The 20,411-nt window shown below is 38.9% G+C and overlaps 1 protein-coding gene across 1 annotated transcript in view; it reads left to right on the plus strand.

Annotated features, from left to right (window-relative positions):
- TTC21B (tetratricopeptide repeat domain 21B) overlaps positions 1–20,411 on the plus strand; it is a 98,073-nt gene that overhangs the window by 75,773 nt on the left and 1,889 nt on the right. The window contains 3 exon segments of the mRNA NM_001102108.1: positions 12,276–12,500; positions 16,271–16,391; positions 20,295–20,362. Coding sequence (NP_001095578.1) covers positions 12,276–12,500; positions 16,271–16,391; positions 20,295–20,362 — 414 coding nt within the window.

Raw genomic sequence — 20,411 nt, forward strand, 5'->3', positions numbered from 1 at the left:
TGGTTCAGGAAGACGCCCTGGAGAAGGAAATGGCAACCCACTCCCGTATTCTTGCCTGGGAAATCTCATGGACAGAGGAGCCTAGTGGGCTATAGTCCATGGGGTCACAAAGAGTCGTACATGACTTAGTGACTAAACAACAGCTCCATCAACAGTTGGTCATAGCTAGTTCTAAGTATACACTAGTTATGTTCTTCCACCATGAAAGACTAGTAATTTGGGTCCTCTCAGAGGATATACAGAATTTTGCTGTATTTTCTTCTGATTCAAAGATCACAGTGACAACAATAAACCAAAACCCTTTGCTGACCCCTTCCCCTGCCTCTCAGGACCCTGGAGGGCTTTGGAACACTTACAGCTCCTGTTGGTACTTGGGTGCAGGTATCCTTGGTGGCACTTGACCACCACCCTCAGCCCTCCTGGGAACAAAACAGCAAGGCAGCAGCTACACAGTTCCACCCTCATGCCGAGCTTCTGCTGGCATTCAGAGTGTTCTCAGGGGTTGTGCTCAGTAGAATTGACTGTGCGGGAGCAGATGGATGACAGCAGCTGATCCAGAAATAGGACTGTCCTATATCTAAGACAATCTGTAAGAACATGATGAAGCACCATTTCAAGTAAGGTGTCATAGCTACTGAATGTTGTGAAGTAACGTTCTGCCGTGTAAGGTGGTTTTGAACTGTGAGGCTTAAGAGAGAACCCTGAAAGCACTAAGTGACATCACAGCTGTTTCCTAGAAAGACTGTGCCAGTTTTTTTGTTTTGGTGAGACTGCCCCATGTTTTGTCATTCTAAATGTGTGATTAGTAATATTCTGTCCTCAGATCTGCTTGCTGAGCACACTGTCCAAAGACTGATGTATGAATTGAAGTTTCATAAGTGAATTTTATCTTGGCATTTTTCCCTTTTAACTCATAGGCTCTATATATTAAATATAATGAATATTCATTGAGTATCCAGTGGGTGCTAAGCATAGACTCACAAAGAGAAGCCACATATAGTTCCTGTCTTCAAGTTTCTCATAACCTACCAAAGAAGAGACAAGCATACTGACTGTAATGTAAAGCAAAATCTGTTACATTCTGTTCTAAAGTTGCAAATAAAAGTGCTGTAGGGGACAGTATAAGGAGAGCTGAGAGACCTTTTCTGTGGAGGAAGTTATAAGAAAAACCAGGATAAACTGCATTTTCACAGGCAGAGATGGAAGAAGTATATTCTAAGTTAAGGGGAAAACGTGAACAAAGGCAGGGAGGCCGTGAAGCATAGGGTATATCCGCAGCCCTGTGTGGCATTCAGATTGATTGAAAAACAGATGTGACAGGAAGACATGAGAGGAAAGAGTGGAAGATGCATTAAACCCAAGCTGAAACGGTCCACTTCCTTTCTTTCCCTCATCTTGAACTATAAAGGTACATCATTTATAACAGAGCTATAGCGCCTTTTGTGCTATAAAGTTGTTGCACTTTCGAGGGACAGAGAGAGAGAAGGTGGTACAGATATCCTGAGAGAGAACATCTTAGGATGTCTCCACCAGAAAAAGTATCATGGGTCCAGTGCAGGGGTTGGAATGCAGGTGTGCAGTATTAAAAACCATTCTTCAGTTCACTCAGGAGTGATCAAGCTGTGAGGAATTGATTAATTCTAATTAAACTCAAGGTATGTAAATTTTAAATCAGGGAGCTCACTTTAAATGTATAGTGTTGGATATTTTTAGTATGTGAATAGATCTGGGCATTTTTTCAGGACCCCTCTCTTTGTTAGCTGTCCTAGGATTTGACAGACAAATACATATTAAGCCTTTATTTATTATACTTTCCTACCTAGCCCACCTGGGATAAGGGTACAGTTCAATAATTAATAACATCCCACATGTCTTCAAAATCCTTACCAAATTGGTTATATTTGGCATTCAAATAAAACCCTTTCTGTCACTCCTTAATTAGAACAAATTACACATTGGAACTTTAACAGAGAGTGTCTGAAGAACTATGGAGGTTCATAACATTGTACAGGAGGTGGTAACCAAAACCATTCCCAAGAAAAAGAAATGCAACAAGGCAAAATGGTTGCCTGAGGAGGCCTTATAAATAGCTGAGAAAAGAAGAGGAGCGAAAGGCAAAGGAGACAGGAAAATATGCACCCATCTGAATGCAGAGTTCCAAAGAATAGCAGGGAGAGATAAAAGAGTGTTCTTAAGTGAACAATGCAGAGAAATAGAGGAAAACAATAGAATGGGAAAGACTAGAGACCTCTTCAAAAAGATTAGTCATACCAAGGGAACATTTCATGCAAAGATGGGCACAATAAAGAACAGAAACCGTAAGGACCTAACAGAAGCAGAAGACATTAAGAAGAGCTGGCAGGAATACACAGAAGAACTGTACAGAAAAAGGTCTTAATGACCAAATTAAGGTCATTAAGATAACCACAATTGTGTGGTTACTCACCTAGAGCCAGACATTCCTAGAGTGTGAAGCTAAGTGGGCCTTAGGAAGCATTACTGTGAACAAAATTAGTGAAGGTGAAGGAATTCCAGCAGAGCTGTTTAAAATCCTGAAAGACAATGCTGTTAAAGTGCTGCATCAATGTACCAGCTATTTGGAAAACTCAGCAGTGGCCGTGGTACTGGAAAAGGTCTGTTTTCATTTCAATCCCAAAGAATATTCAAACTACCACAGTTGCACTCATTTCACATGCTAGCAAGGTAATGCTCAAAAACCTTCAAGCTAGGCTTCAACAGTACATGAACTGAGAACTTCCAGATATACAAGCTGGATTTAGAAAAGGCAGAGGAACCAGAGATCAAATTGCCAGCATCTGCTGGATCATAGAAAAAGAGAATTCCAGAAAAACATCTACTTCTGCTTCATTTGACTATGTTAAAACCTTTGACTGTGTGGATCACAACAGACTGTGGAACATTCTTAAAGAGCTAGGAATACCACACTACTTTATCTGCCTCCTGAGAATCCTGTATGCAAGACAAAAGCAGCACATAGAATCAGACATGGAACAATGGACTGGTTCAAAATTGGGAAAGGAGTACACCAAGGCTATATATTGTCACCCTGTTTATTTAACTTATATGTAGAGTACATCATGTGAAATACTGGGGTGGATGAAGCACAAGCTAGAATCAAGATTGCCTGGAGAAACAATCTCAGATATGCAGATGACACCACCCTCATGGCAGAAAGTGAAGAGGAACTAAAGAGCCTCTTGATGAAGGTGAAAGAGGACAGTGGCTTAAAAAAAAACCTAGCTTAAAACTCAACATGCAAAAAACTAACATCATGACATCTGGTCCCATCACTTTATGGCAAATAGAAGGGGAAACAATGGAAACGGTGACAGAGGTTTTTTTTTTTTTTTTTTATGATGAGAAATTCTTTTTTTTTGTTTTATTTTATTTTTAAACTTTACATAATTGTATTAGTTTTGCCAAATATCAAAATGAATCCGCCACAGGTATACATGTGTTCCCCATCCTGAACCCTCCTCCCTCCTCCCTCCCCATACCATCCTTCTGGGTCGTCCCAGTGCTCTAGCCCCAAGCATCCAGTATCGTGCATCGAACCTGGACTGGCATCTCGTTTCATACATGATATTTTACATGTTTCAATGCCATTCTCCCAAATCTTCCCACCCTCTCCCTCTCCCATAGAGTCCATAAGACTGTTCTATACATCAGTGTCTCCAAGATCGCTGTAAACTGTGACTGCAGTCATGAAATTAAGATGCTTGCTCTGGAAGAAAAGCTATGACAAACCTAAACAGTGTATTAAAAAGCAGAGACATCACTTTGCTGACAAAGGTCTATGTAATCAAAGCTATGGTTTTTCCAGTGGTCATGTACAGACGTGAGAATTAGACCATAAAGAAGGCTGAGCACCAAAGAATTGATGCTTTCAAACTGTGCGACTTATGAAGAGTCTTTGAGAGTTCCTTGAAGAGCATGGAGATCAAACCAGTCAATCCTCAAGGAAATCAACCCTGAATATTCATTGGAAGGACTGATGCTGAAACTGAAACTCCAGTATTTTGGAGTCAACCATGTCCAGGAAGAATAGGGAGTCCAAGATAGAATATACCCAAGAAGGAACAAACACACCAAGGCACATGATAATCAAACTGACAAAAATTAAAGACAAAGATAAATTATTAAAAGCAACAAGCGAAAAAAGACAAATCCAAGGAAAAACCCATAAGGTTATCAGCCAATTTCTCAATTGACACCCAGCATAGGAGCACCTCAATATGTAAGCCGAATACTAACACATACAGGGAGAAATTGACAGTAACACAATAATAGTGGGGGACTTCAATACCCCACTTTTACCAATGGACAGATCATCCAAACAGAATATCGGTAAGGAAACACAGGCCTTAAAATGATACTTTTCACAAGTTGGACTTAACTGATATTTATAGAGCATTCTATCCAAAAGCAGCAGACTACACATTTTTCTCAAGTGTATGCAGAACATTCTCCAGGATTGAGCACATATTGGGCTATAACGCGAGCCTTGGTAAATTTAAGAAAATCAAAATCATATCAAACATCTTTTCTGATCACAATGCTATGAGATTAGAAATAAACTACAATTAAAAAAAAAAACTCTTAAGAAACACAAAGAGGTGGTGGATAAACAATATGCTACTAAACAACCATGGATCACTGGAGAAATCAGAGGAAATGGAAAAAAAAAAACTGGAGACAAGTGAAAATGAAAGGACAGTGGTCCAAAACTTAAGGGATGCAGCAAAGCAGTTGTAAGAGGGAAGTTGATACCAATACAGTCTTAACCTCAAATAAGAAAAATCTCAAGTAAACAACCTAACCTTTCGCCTAAAACAACTAGAGAAAGAAGAAACACAAAACCTAAAGTTAATAAAAGGAGGGAAATCATAAAGATGAGAGCAGAAATAAATGAAATAGAAAAACAACAATTGCAAAATTCAATTAAACTAAAAGCTGGTTCTTTGGAAAGATAAACAAGATTGATATACCTTTAGCCAGACTCACCAAGAAAAACAGGAAGAGGACTCAAATCAGTAAAATTAGAAATGAAAAAGGAGAAGTTACAGTTGACTCCACAGAAATACCAAGAATCATAAGAGACTACTGTGAATAACTGTATGCCAACAAAATGGATAACCGGGAAGAAATGGACAAATTCTTAGAAAGGTAGTCTCCCTAGACTGAACCAGGAAGAAATAGAAAATGTGAACAGACCAATCACCAGCCCTGAAATTGACACTGTGCTTAAAAACCTCCCAACAAACAAAAATCCAGGACCTGACAGCTTCACAGGTGAATTTAGAGAAGAGTTGACACCTATGCTTCTGAACTGTTCCAAAAAGTCTCAGAGGAAAAGTTCCCAACTCATTTTATGAAGCCACCATCACCCTGTTAGCAAAACCAAAGATACCACAATAAAAGAAAATTACAAGCCAGTATCACTGATGGACATAAATGTAGAAATTCTCAACAAAATACTAGCAGTCCATATCCAACAATACATTAAAAGATCATACACCATGATAAGTAGGATTCATCCCAGGGATGCAAGGATTTTTCAACATCTGCAAATCAATCAGTGTGGTACACTACATCATCAAATTGAAGAATAAAAACCATATGATCATCTCAATAGATGCAGAAAAGGCTTTTGACAAAGTTCAGCACCCATTTATGATAAAAAATACTCTCCATAAAGTGGGCATAGAGGGTACATACATCAACATTAAGAAGGCCATATATGACAAACCTACAGCCAGCATCATACTCAGTGATGAAAAGCTGAAAGCATTCCAAGATCAGGACAAGACATGGATGTCCCCTCTCACCACTTTTTAAAAAATTAATTAGCTTATTTTAATTGGAGGATAATTAATTTACAATATTGTGATGTTTTTTTGCCATACATCAACATGAATCAGCCATGGGTGCACATGTGTCCCCCCGATCCTGAACCCCCCCCATCCCACCCTCCTCCCCACCCCACCCTCCTCCCCACCCCATCCCTCTGGGTTGTCCCAGAGCACTGACTTTGAGTACCCTCCTTCATGCATCTAACTTGCACTGGTCATCTATTTTACGTACAGTAATATATATGTCTTAGTGCTGTTCTCTCAAATCATCCCACCCTCGCCTTCTCCCACATAGTCCAAAAGTCTGTTCTTTACATCTCTCTTTTGCTGTCTTGCATATAGAATCATCATTACCATCTTTCTAAATTCCATATGTATGTGTTAATATACTGTATTGATGTTTCTCTTTCTGACCTACTTCACTCTGTATAATGGGTCCAGTTTCATCCACCTCACTGTAACTGACTCAAATGCACTCTTTTTATAGCTGAGTAATACTCCATTGTGTATATGTACCACAACTTGCTTATCCATTCATCTGCCAATGGACATCTAGGTTGCTTCCATGTCTTAGCTATTGTCAACAGTGCTGCAGTGAATATTGGGGTACGTGTGTCTCTTTCAATTCTGGTTTCCTCATGTGTATGCCCAGCAGTGGGATTGCTGGGTCGTATGGCAGGTCTATTTCCAGTTTTTTTAAGGAATCTCTACACTGTTCTCCATAGTGGCTGTGAAAAGTGAAGTGAAAGTGAAAGTCGCTCAGTCATGTCCAACTCTGTGACCCCATGGACAGTGCATGGAATTTTCCAGGCCAGAATAATGGAGGGGTAACCTTTCCCTTCTTCAGGGGATCTTCCCAACCCAGGGAGCAAACCCAAGTCTCCCACACTGCAGGCAGATTCTTTACCAGCTGAGCCACAAGGGAAGCCCAAGAATACTGGAGTGGGTAGCCTATCCCTTCTCCAGTGGATCTTCCTGACCCAGTAATCGAACTGAAGTCTCTTGCATTGCAGGCAGATTCTTTACCAACTGAGCTATCAGGGAAGTCCATACCAGCTTGCATTCCCACCAACAGTGTAAGAGGGTTCCCTTTTCTCCACACCCTCTCCATTATTTATTGTTTGTAGACTTTTTGATGGCAGTCATTCTGACTGGCATGAGATGATGCCTCATTGTGGTTTTGATTTGCATTTCTCTAATTATGAGTAATGTTGAGCATCTTTTCATGTGTTTATTAGCCATCTGTATGTCTTGTTTGGAGAAATGTCTGTTTAGTTCTTCGGCCCACTTTTTGATTTGGGTTGATTCATTTTTCTGGTATTGAGCTGCATCACCATTTTTATTCAACATAGTTTTGGAAGTTCTAACCACAGCAATCAGAGAAGAAAAAGAAGTAAAGGTAATCCAGATTGGAAAAGAAGAAGTTAAACTGTCACTATTTGCAGATGACATGATACTATACATAGAAGACCCTAAAGATGCTACTAGAAAACAACTAGAACTCATCAATGAATTTGGTAAAGTTGCAGGTTACAAAATTAATACACAGAAATCTGTTGCATTTCTATACACTAACAATGAAAGAGCAGAAAGAGAAATTCAAGAAGCAATTCTATTTACCATTAGATCAAAAAGAATAAAATATCTAGAAATAAGCCTACCTAAGGAGACAAAGGATGAGATGGTTGGATGGCATCACCAACTCAATGGACATGGGTTTGGGTAGACTCCAGCAGTTGGTGATAGACAGGGTGTCCTGCCGTGCTGCGGTTCATGGGGTCACAGAGTTGGATATGACTAAGCAACTGAACTGATGATGAAGGAGACAAAAGACCTGTACTCTAAAAACTAGAAGATGCTGATGAAATAAATCAAAAAAGACATAAACAGATGGAAAGATATACCATGTTCATGGATTAGAAGAATCAGATCAGTTGGTCAGTCTTGTCCGACTCTTTGCGACCCCATGAATCGCAGCACGCCAGGCCTTCCTGTCCATCACCGATTCCCGGAGTTCACTGAGACTCACGTCCATCAAGTCAGTGATGCCATCCAGCCATCTCATCCTCTGTCGTCCCCTTCTCCTCTTGCACCCAATCCCTCCCAGCATCAGAGTCTTTCCCAATGAGTCAGCTCTTCACATCAGGTGGCCAAAGTACTGGAGTTTCAGCTTTAGCATCATTCCTTCCAAAGAAATCCCAGGGCTGATCTCCTTCAGAATGGACTGGTTGGATCTCCTTGCAGTCCAAGGGACTCTCAGGAGTCTTCTCCAACACCACAGTTCAAAAGCTTCAATTCTTCAGTGCTCAGCCTTCTTCACAGTCCGACTCTCACATCCATACATGACCACAGGAAAAACCATAGCCTTGACTAGACGAACCTTTGTTGACAAAGTAATGTCTCTGGTTTTGAATATGCTATTTAGGTTGGTCATAACTTTCCTTCCAAGGAGTAAGCGTCTTTTAATTGCATGGCTGCAGTCACCATCTGCAGTGATTTTGGAGCCCAGAAACATAAAGTCTGACACTGTTTCCCCATCTATTTCCCATGAAGTGATGGGACCGGATGCCATGATCTTCATTTTCTGAATGTTGAGCTATAAGCCAACTTTTTCACTCTCCACTTTCACTTTCATCAAGAGGCCTTTTAGTTCTTCTTCACTTTCTGCCATAAGGGTGGTGTCATCTGCATATCTGAGGTTATTGATATTTCTCCTGGCAATCTTGATTCCAGCTGTGCTTCATCCAGCCTGGTGTTTCTCATGATGTACTCTGCATATAAGTTAAATAAGCAGGGTGACAATATACAGCCTTGACGTACTCCTTTTCCTATTTGGAACCAGTCTGTTGTTCCATGTCCAGTTCTAACTGTTGCTCCTTGACCTGCATACAGATTTCTCAAGAGGCAGATCAGGTTGTCTGGTATTCCCATCTCTTTCAGAATTTTCCACAGTTTATTTTGATCCACACAGTCAAAGGCTTTGGAATAGTCAATAAGCAGAAATAGATGTTTTTCTGGGACTTTTTTGCTTTTTCCATGATCCAGCGGATGTTGGCAATTTGATCTCTGGTTCCTCTGCCTTTTCTAAAACCAGCTTGAATATCAGGAAGTTCACGGTTCACATATTGCTGAAGCCTGGCTTGGAGAATTTTGAGCATTACTTTACTAGTGTGTGAGATGAGTGCAATTGTGTGGTAGTTTGAGCATTCTTTGGCATTGCCTTTCTTTGGGATTGGAATGAAAACTGACCTTCTCCAGTCCTGTGGCCACTGCTGAGTTTTCCAAATGTGCTGGCATATTGAGTGCAGCACTTTCACAGCATCATCTTTCAGGATTTGGAATAGCTTAACTGGAATTCTATCACCTCCACTAGCAATATTGTCAAAATGACTATGCTACCCAAGGGAATCAACAGAGTCAGTGCAAACCCTATCAAATTACCAATGCTATTTTTCACAGAAATAGAACAAAAAAGTCGCAAAATTTGTATGCAGACACAAAGACACCAAATATTCAAAGCAATCTTGAGAAAGAATAAAGCTAGAGGAATCAGGCATCCTGACTTCAGACTATAATACAAAGCTACAGTCATCAAAACAGTATGGTACTGGCACAAAAATAGAAGTATAGATCAATGGAACAGCATACCAAAAAACAGAAATAAGCCTGTGCACCTGTAGTTAATTAATCTGTAACAAAGGAGGCAAAACTACACAAAGTCTGAAAGATAGTCTTTTCCACAAACGGTGCTAGGAAAACTGGACAGCCACATGTAAAAAAAAAAATGAACTTAGATTATTCCTTAACTCCATACACAAAAATAAGTCAAAATGGATTAAAGACCTAAATGTTGGACTGGACATTTTAAATCTATTAGAGGAAAACATAGGCAGAATACTCTCTGACATAAATCACAGCAATATCTTTTTCAGTCCATCCCCCAGAATAATAGAAGTAAAAGAAAAAATAAGTGGGACCTACTTGAAAGCTTTTGCGTAACAAAGGAAACAATAAAGAAAATGAAGACAGCCCACAGATTGGGAGAAAATATTTGCAAATGATGTGACTGATGAGGGATTAGTCTCAAATTTATAAACAGCTTATGACACTTAATAGCATCAAAGCAAACAACACAAAGAATGGGCCAAAGACTTGAATAGACATTTCTCTAAAGAGTATATACAGTTGGCCAATAGGCACATGAAAAGATGTTCAACATTGTTAGTTATTAGAGAAATGCAAATCAAAACTACAGTGAGATATCACCTCACACTGGTCAGAATGGCTGTCATCAAAAAATTCGCAAATGCTGGAGAGCGTGTGGAGAGAAGGGAACCCTCCTGCACTGTTGGTGGGAATGTAAATTGGTACACCCACTATGGAGAACATTATGGAGGTTCCTTAAAAAACTAAAAACAGCTACTATATGACCCTGCAATCCTATTCCTGAGCATATATCTAGAGAAAAACATGGCCCAAAAAGATACATGCACCCCAGTGTTTTTTGCAGCACTGTTTACAATAGCCAGGACATGGAAACAACCTAAATATCCATTGAGAGAAGAACGGATAAAGAAGATGTGGTACATATATGCAATGGAATATTACTCAGCAGTTGAATGAAATAAGGCCATTTACAACAACATGGATGGACCTAGAGAGTGTTGTACTGAGTACAGTGAATCAGACAGAAAAGAAGAATCATATGACGTCCATTATATCTGGAATCTAAAAAGTAATGATACATGATCTTACCAAACAGAGACTCACAGATTAGAAATGAACTCATGGTTGCAGGAGGGGGAAATGATAGTTAAGGACTTTGGGAAGGTCATGTACACTCTGCTATATTTAAAATGGATAACCAACAAAAGCCTATTGTATAGCTCATGAAACTCTGCTCAATGTTATGTGCCAGCCTGGATGGGAAAGGGGTTTGGGGAAGAATGTACTTAATTGCTCAGTCGTGTCTGACTCTTTGCAACCCCATGGACTGAAGCCTGCCAGGCTTCTCTGTCCACGGGGATTTTCCAGGCCAGAAAATTGGAGTAGGTTGCCATGCCTTCCTCCAGGGGATGTTCCCAACCCAGGGATCAAACCCAGGTCTCCCACATTGGAGGCAGATTCTTTACCATCAGAGCCACCAGGAAAGCCCAAGAATACTGGAGTGGGTAGCCTATCCCTTCTCCAGGAGATCTTCCTGACCCAGGAATTAAACCAGTGTCTCCTGCGTTACAGGTGGATTCTTTAGCAGCTGAGCTATGGATATATGTATATGTATGGCTAAGTCCCTTCACTGTTCACCTAAAACTATCACAACATTGTTAGTCGGCTATACCCAATACAAAATGTTTGTGGTGTTAAAAAATAATAATAATGAATTTTTTTTAAAGTTAAAGGGAAAAAAAAAGAACTGGCGAATTTGTGCACACACATACAAAAAAAATCATCATAATCCCTCTGCTGAAATTTAAGAAGCACTTTAGCTTTATCAGATACATACTCATTATTGCTTTGGTATGTTAATTTTCTGAATAGATGGCAAGTGCTGGAATTCTCCAGGCAAGAGCACTGGAGTGGATTGCCATTTCCTTCTCCAGGTGATCTTCCCAACCCAGGGACTGAACCCGGGTCTTCTGCACTGCAGGCAGATTCTTTACCAACTGAGCCACTAGGGAAGCCCCTCTCCATTTTATACCAGTTTTTATTAGCTTGTTGATTTCACAGAGTGACATTTTCTAACTTTGAACTCTGTCTTTAAAAAGATAACATCTCTCTTATAGTCACTATTAAGGATCTGCAGAGTCCAAATCTAAAGGCATCTTTTAAGGCATGAGTTTATTTCATATAATTTCCAAGTGATTAATTCATTGCATGCCTTAATAACATTTCACTGGTCACACTTTATTGGAAGAAAAGGCTTTTGAATAAAATGAAAAGGGATAGGGAAAGGAGGAACAGAAGTCAGTCTAGATAAGGAATATCATTTGCAGGTATGTCATTCTGTTGGTTATCTGATTTACAGGTGAAATAACTAAGGAACCAGAATGATACATGTGCAATTAGGACTACATTCAGATAGAATTTTATTTTTTTTCTATTTCAAAACCAAAACAGTCAATCCCATTAAAGATCAAGTTGTCCTTATTGCCTGGAATTGTGTGGTTATGGCACTTGCCTTCTTGCTGAATTCCCTTGACCAGATGGTTCTTCCTGGCAGCTTGAGGTTAGTTGATGTGCTAAATACTGACCATATCACAGGATTTAAGTGAAGCCAGAGACAGAATCCACAGGCCAGTCCGTATATTATGTGGCACTTGCTACTTTCCATGTGTTTCCCTTTGAAACATGAGACATTTTATGTTTGTGTATCCGGGGGTCTAAATGTCTTTTTTCTTACAGAAGGATCATGTTCCAGCACTTTTGGGAATGGCAACAGCTCATATGATCTTGAAACAAACTCCCCGGGCCCGAAATCAGCTGAAGCGGATTGCAAAAATGAACTGGAATCCTATTGATGCTGAGGATTTTGAGAGGAGTTGGCTGCTGCTTGCTGATATTTATATTCAGTCAGCAAAATACGACATGGCTGAGGAACTGATAAAACGGTGCCTGCGGCATAACAGGGTAGGTGCTGTACTGTGCTTCAGTTCACTTCAGTCCAGTCGCTCAGTCGTGTCCGACTCTTTGCTGCGACCCCATGAATCATAGCACGCCAGCTGTGTTCAACTCTTTGTGACCCTATGGACTATAGCCTGCCAGGCTCCTCTGTCCATGGGGATCTCCACACAAGAATACTGGAGTGGGTTACCATGCCCTTCTCCAGGGGATCTTCCCAACCCAGGGATCGAACCCAGGTCTCCTGCATTGTAGGCAGATTCTTTACTGTCTGAGCCACCAGGGAAGCCCAAGAATACTCGAGTGGGTAGCCTGTCCCTTCTCCAGGGGATCTTCCCGACCCAGAAATCGAACCAGTCTCCTGCATTGCAGGCAAATTTTTTACCAGTTGAGCTACCAGGGAAGCCCATGGGGTGGGAGACTGAGGAGGAAAGAATGATTGTTAGCCTTGGTTGTATAAACATTCTATAATAGGCTTCAGAGTGTATTGGTCCATTTCTAGGGATTTCTCTGTTTTTGGAAATTAAATGTTTATTTCTACCACAATCAGGATATAAACATTAATAATAAAAAAAGCTATTTGCCCTTGAAAATAAAATAAAGATGTATGCAGTTTCAAGTTTCAGCTGTGGTTTGCCCTACTTATCAAAAGTGTTTTGGAATGTCAAGCATTTGCCTGTGATTATCCATCTCATCCCAGAACTAATGAAAATTGCAGAAGAACATTAATTGCAGACGCCTGTCCCTCCTATTAAATACTCCTGATGAATTTACTGCAGCTGCATGTTGTTTTCACATTATTAGAATACACTCTGCATAATATATTTTATGGGGGGGAGTCTTTTCAGCATTTAATTTGATTTAATAAAATGTCCTTATCATGAGGTATAAAATTGAAAATCTTCACGTCCTTAGAATTTAAGGCTCTTTACTAACAGTGCATTTTGGTGTTTAATAGCCCCCAAAAGGATGTCTTTTTATGACCTTTTTAAAGTTAAGAATGTTCCTATTTACTGAGAAATAATTGTGCTCAACTTAGAAACTTAAGGGTATTTATCTTTATGGATTCTTATCAGTTACTTCAAAATCTTAATCACAGTAAATCTATGTTTTATTCTCTTTGAGCCAATTAGAATTCAAAATGGATCATTTGTTTTTTAAAGAGAAGTCATGATCACCTAATATTATTAAGTTACTTTTTTAGGGACTTGAAAACTGAAAGATTTAAAACATTTATCAACTTATGGTTTGTACAGGTGATTTAATTTACATTGGCCTTAAGAAAACACGATACTTATTAATAGACTTTAAAAAATCTAAAGTGCCAAATAACTGACCTCTGTAAGTAAGATTTCATGGGAATTAAGATTTTGATAGATAGAATTTCAATTTGCCAGAACTCAGACAGCAGTACATTGCATGGTTGAACATGATGGCTGGTTTAGAGGTTAAACATGATGGTTATTTAGGCATGTTCATATGGGAAGCATGAGATTCAGGAACTGGAGCTTAGAAACTTTGAATTATGTAATTTAAAAATGGAGATCATCCAGATCTGGGGCAGGAAATGTACAAGATGCAACTAGACCATCCTGTCATACCAGATGGCAAGGAAACTATCAGAGATTATTGGAGTCATGTCAGGGACTCAAGAGCCAACTTGAGGACACTCCCACAAGCCAAAGTTGACACACTTCAGGCATCAATAATGACTGCATTGAATAACACACCAAATATGTTTAAATCCATGAGTTTACAAAGATATAAAAAAGAAAAGGAAAAAAACCTAATTGGTCACCATTGAAATATGCTAATAAAATGTTATTTCTAAAGCTGGCAAGTAAAGGGAAAGAATTAAGTATCTCTCCTGCCTTTTCTGTGTGAATAATACTGCTGGGAAATGAAATGATGGAAAAGGAGATGTTTCTCATTATAGATGTTGTCCAGATAATGAAGAAATGAGGAAAGAATGATAGAATGTCACTATTTTCCAACCATTATGAATTAATGAATGGGTATAACATCACAAGACATTATGTGCCTCCTGAATGAAGAACACACTATCTGACAGTCAGACTGGGGGTGAGACAAGTGAAACACTCAACTCTGGGTCCAAACTTTAAAGGGACACTTAATGTAATTATCTTAAGTGATCCTGCTCTAACAAAGTATCAGAGACTGGGTGGCTTATAAACAACACAAGTTTCTTCTCACAGTTTTGTTAATAGATGCTGGAGTCTACAACCAGGGTGCCAGTATGATTGGGTTCTGGTGATGGCCCACTTGCCTGTTGCAGACTGCTGAGTTCTCATTGTGTCCTCACAGGGCAGAAAAGAGAGTAGGAGAGCTCTCTGGGCTCCCTTTTATAAGGGCACTAATTCCATTCAGGAGGGCTCCACCCAAATGACCCTTCTCAAAGCCTCACTTCCTAATACCATCACATTGGATGTTAGGATTTCAGCATATAAATTTAGGGGGACATAAACACTCTGTACATCACAGTAATCAAGATGAATGATATTTAATTCAATTTTTTTTAATTAAAAAAAAAAGTATCAAAATGTGAAACAGGATCTTACAGTGCTGTGCTGAGCTGTATTGAAGCCTTAAGCAAAAGGGTAAATGTGTATGTACCCTGATCACATGTTTATATTTTTTAATGGTTAATAGTTTTCATGAAAATATTAGTGGTGTATCTTCTTGAATTAAAGGAAAGTAAAATTCCACTAAATAGAAAAATAACATATAAAAATAACAAACAACATATGAGTTTTAATACACCTACTTTTCTGTTTTTCAAATTTTTTTAAATTAACATTCTGGGAAAAAATAGCAATTATACATGTACCTAAAAACATGTACACAGCATTGTGCATTTTTGCTTTTTCCTGAGGAGCAGTGTGGCTTGGCAGAGCAGCGATCTATGAAGTAAGTAGCTTCATCTCTTTCCCTCAAATCAAAATCAGATCCAAACCTCTAGATCTAATACAATTTCCAGGAAATATCAATGACATAGGAATGTATTATATAACTACCACAAGGATGCACTCAGCTAAATCTGGGCTGTGAGAAACTCTAGGATAAACATTCATATTTTTCCTACATTTAATTGCAAGGAAAGAGAGAGAGAGGAAACCTCTAGATCAAAAGGAAGCTTAGGGACATTTCAAATCACAGTGTGTGGGCCTTATTTAGTTCCTCATCCTGACAAGCAAACAAAAAAATTATGTTAAGGCTATTTGAAATTTGAATAGTGACTATATATTTGGTAATGTCAAAGAGTTGTTATATTTTAGGCATGATAATTTGTGATTATGATTAAAGAAAGTCCTTATTTTAAAGAGTATACTAAAATATTTCTGAATGCAATGTTATAGTATCTGAGGACTTTTTATCTGACAATACAGAGGGACAAATATGGGATAGAAGTGAGACAGTATTAGGCGTTAATTGTTAAAGAAACAGATTCATGGGGTCCACGATACTGTTATTTCTATATCTGTTAAAATTATTTGTAATAAAAAGTGTTAAGTATATGTATAAAACATGTCCTTGCCTCTCACCCAAAAATCCTGATTCTGTAGGTTTGGGATAGGGGCTTGGCATCAGAATCTTTTTAAGTCCCATAAATGATGTGATTGCATAGCCAAGATTGAAAACCATTGTTTTATGGGCCATTTAAATAAGTTAATATGATTGACCTCTATAGTCATAAGCACTCCATAAAATCTTAGTGATGTCAAGCTTAATCTATTGATACGTCTTGTATTTATTTTTAGTCATGCTGCAAAGCTTATGAATATATGGGCTACATTATGGAAAAAGAGCAAGCATACATGGATGCTGCCTTAAACTATGAGATAGCATGGAAACATGGCAACCAGACAAACCCAGCAGTAGGTGAGTTTAACATTTGAACACTAGGTTTTCACCGGAAACGTGGATTTTATGTGTAAACCTTCATTTAAATAAATTTGATTTTCTTGTTAAGGACAAGATATACATTAACAGCCAACATCCTTTGTCATTCCTGAGAAATAAATTTTACATTCCTAATAGATTATTAGCTACTAACTTATTAGGTATAGTTTGCTGAGATTCAAACTCGACCTCAGTGGCTTTAGAGGACATCTAATCTAATTCTGCCCCTTTGTCTCCCTTCACCCTGTAATTGAAAAATGTAATACTGTGGGAGAAAGTGTTCATTGTGAAAGAAGTGAGAAAAACATTGCATTAAATCAAGTTCTGCTGGTTGCTTTACTGCAGAATTTCTCAAAGATTCTAAGCCCTAATATGCATTGTGGTGGATATCACGTAGAGAACGTGTTTCCCACGATAAGTTGACGACAGAACTTTTTTTTTCCCCTGAGCATCTGGAAACATCATCCTGTCCCAGTGGTAGACTTGGTTTGAGGAAGGCTAGTCGCCAAGGTCCCTAACAGATGGGCGGCACCTGGAATATACTTAGTGACCACTGACAGCCACGTTGTGAGGGAGCTCACCCCCAGGCTTCTCTTTGTGTGGAGCTGAGATCAGCTTCATTGACACTGCCCTGTCTGTCCTCTGGAGCAACCCGCAGAGCTCTTCCCCGCTTATACATAAGGGCCCTCAATTGCAAACTCTGTCATGTCTCTCCTCAGTTTCTCTCCAGACTGTTCTCAGGCGCTTTTTCATTCTTCTAAGACTTGCTTTCAAGTCTTTCGCCCTCCTTGCTGTCTCCTGGAAACTCTCAAATAGCATTTCCCAAACTTGCTTTGGAATACTGGGTGAGATACTGATAGTTACTTCTTTAAAAAAGAGAGTTGGAAAAAAAAAGAGAGAGTTGACTGTGAAGAGATTAGATTTCATGGCCAAATAAGTTTGGAAAAGGCCATATTTGGCTATGTCCCTCCTGATCTGTTTTACTAGAAATGAAAAAATTGTTAAGTGTGATTTACGAACGAATTGTATGTATAATGAAGCTTTTTTTTAATGAGGCATTGAGTAGTTGATAATTCAACTCAAGATGACATCTGTCTTTTTAGCATCTGTGTCACGGTAATGACTCAGATTTAATCTACAGTCAGATGGGTCATCTTTAAACTTACTGCTGTCAGTTCAGGACTTCCCCTACTTTTTCTCGGGTCTGTTACTTTACCAGACTTGTTCAGAGCACAGAAACTAATTTGTAGACAGTATTTTTCCTTCTCAGGTTTTGTTCATGTTACAAATAAAGTCAGCTTGTAATATGAAAATTCCTTAAAATCTTTAAAATATATGTAATTCCGATGCTTTATTCCCCAGAAGGAATGCAATTAGAAGTCTAGTTATTTAAATATTCTGTTCCTTCAAAGACCAGCAAATAGAGTCCAGGTCACTCGTTCTTTCATTGTGTTCTCTTTGAACTTTATAGGTGATTTTATCAGCTCCTCTGACCTCTCTTTAAAATCATTTCTCTGTAAAGACATTTCTCTGAGGCTCTCAATTAATTCTTACAGTTTCTTTTTTAAGATTATCATTGCATCCAATACTCCCAGCCTTTCTGGCCAAGTTCGTGATGCATTTTTTTTCATTTGTCAGGAAATCCTAAAAATCATAGTTGTGTTCTTTGCATAGAATTCAAGCCTGAGCACTGTCACTGTAAAAGACACCAAGGAGCCGAGATCCACTGCGAGGAGAACACAGTCGTGTTTCTCTCTTCACAGTCGTTCCCAGGTTATGTGACAGTCACTAGGCTGTTTACACTGTGTTTTTGTTTTCTTGCTTTCACGAGCTCAGGCTCTCTCCCCCCATTTTTTTTTTTTTTTCCTGATTACACAAAGAGTTGAATTCTTAGAAGCCTGACAGGTGTAATGAAACTGGTACACATGTTCTTTGCCACGTGTAGCTCTTCATTTCCTCTCTAAAGTTTTTTTTGAAGGAAATGATCAAGTTTGTTTCAATATGACAACTTTGTGCTTCTAATTTAGTGTTTACACAGTTAAAAAAACAAAACATTAGTATTTGTGTGGTACTCTGAAATTTTTTAAAGCATTTCACAAGTATTTAATTTGATCTTTAAATTTACATTAAGAGTTAGCAGGGTTATCTTCCCCATTTTTGGATGCAGAAACTTGAAATTGACAGCTACCGGTGACTTGCCTAAGGGCTCAAAGCTAGTCAGGAAGCCGGAAACCGAAAGTTATGTCCAGGTTTTTTTGGCTCTAGTTTCCATATTTGGCATGACATCTTTAAGTTGTTTTCCTTTTTAAATGTCACAAACTATTTATTATTCTGTTTTATAATTCCTTTCTAATGATATCAAGTTTACCTCTCTGATACTGTTTTCATCTTGGACATTTCTCATTGTGTGTGTGTGTGTGTGTGTGAATTGAATACTATGAATTTTAGATAATTTCTGTTCCTTCCTTCTTGCTACCATGATTGCATTAAGCCAATAATTCTTCTAAAACATTGTTTTGAAATTCTAAAAATTTTCTTCAGGGGTCCTTTGATTAAAGTCCAAGAGCAGCATTCAAATGTCCTTTTCATATTTTTAAGTGGTAAAGCAAAATATATTATTAGTTACATATTATTTACATTCTGTTATATCTTATTTATTGAATCTACTTTTTCATCTCCTTATTTGCTTACTACTAAAGAAACTAAGATGAAATTGGCATTCTTATTATAGAACAACAGTTATTTAAGAATGTATTAAAACTTTCTTCCAAAATGTCAGTATTTGGACTTCCCTGGTGGTCCAACTGTTTAAGAATCTGCCTGCCAATGCAGAGGACACAGGTTCAACCCCTGGTCTGGGAACATTCCACATGCTGTGGGGCAGCTAAGCCCGTGCGCCACAACTTCTGAGCCCGCGCACCTAGAACCTTACTCCACAGCAAGAGAAACCACCGCAGTGAGAAGCCCACACACCACAACTAAAGAGCAGCCCCTGCTTATCACACCTAGAGAAAGCCCACCCACTGCAGTTACTGGAGAAAGCGCGTGCACAGTAAGACCCAGTACAGCCAAAAATAAATAAAGATTTTAAATAAATACTCCTTGCAGTGTGCCATTTCACTATCACATGTGGCTGACGTGGCCGTCTAATGACTAACCCTCTGCTTTCTGAGTCACCCTGCTGCTGCGCTGCCATCTGCTCCCCCTGCACTCCAGGCCCATTTGGCTGCTGTGTCTCCCTCTACCACTGGCCTCTGCATGTGCAGTTCTCTTTGCCGAACGGAATTCTTTCTTACCACCCCCTTGGCCTACATTATGCCTCTTCCTTCAGGTTTCACACATTGCCTGACACCCACCCCAGATCTCTTATTATAGTGCTGTTGGCCTGTGCCATTATTTCATAGCATTTATCTCAGTTTTGAAATCATCCATGTACTTCCGTAATTACTTAAATAACATACGCTCTTTCCTAACAGAATGTAAACCTCAGAAACCAGTTTGCCTGATGTGTTAAGTACATCAGTACTGTGTAAAGGAATAGCCGTGTTATCACTTACTGCTCTGTGATCAGTTTTTACTGTAATCTGAAACAAATGGGACTTTTCTGTAAGTTGCAAAACCATATTTGTGGGATGGCCGGCCATCTTCTAGCCCAGCTGTGGCCCCTTGTTCCAACTCCATTTTCTTTGGTACCTGTTCTCCTTTGTATCAGTCCACCTTCTGTTATCTTATCGTTTCTATCATGGTACAGTAGTCATCACCCTGCACTAAGAGTTCTCTAATATTAGCATAAACAAAGGAGGAAGCCAAGAAAGGTAATACTAACAGTGTGCTCTATAAATAAATAATACTATATCATTGCTGGGGGTTTTGTCTTTACAGGATACAAACTGGCATTTAATTACTTAAAAGCAAAAAGATATGTGGATGCAATTGACATATGTCACCAGGTAACACTTAAATTTATATTTCTTAAAATTTTTCAGATGTGCTATTTCC

Source organism: Bos taurus, chromosome 2 (genome assembly GCF_002263795.3).
Source record: "Bos taurus isolate L1 Dominette 01449 registration number 42190680 breed Hereford chromosome 2, ARS-UCD2.0, whole genome shotgun sequence".
NCBI lineage: Eukaryota > Metazoa > Chordata > Mammalia > Artiodactyla > Bovidae > Bos > Bos taurus.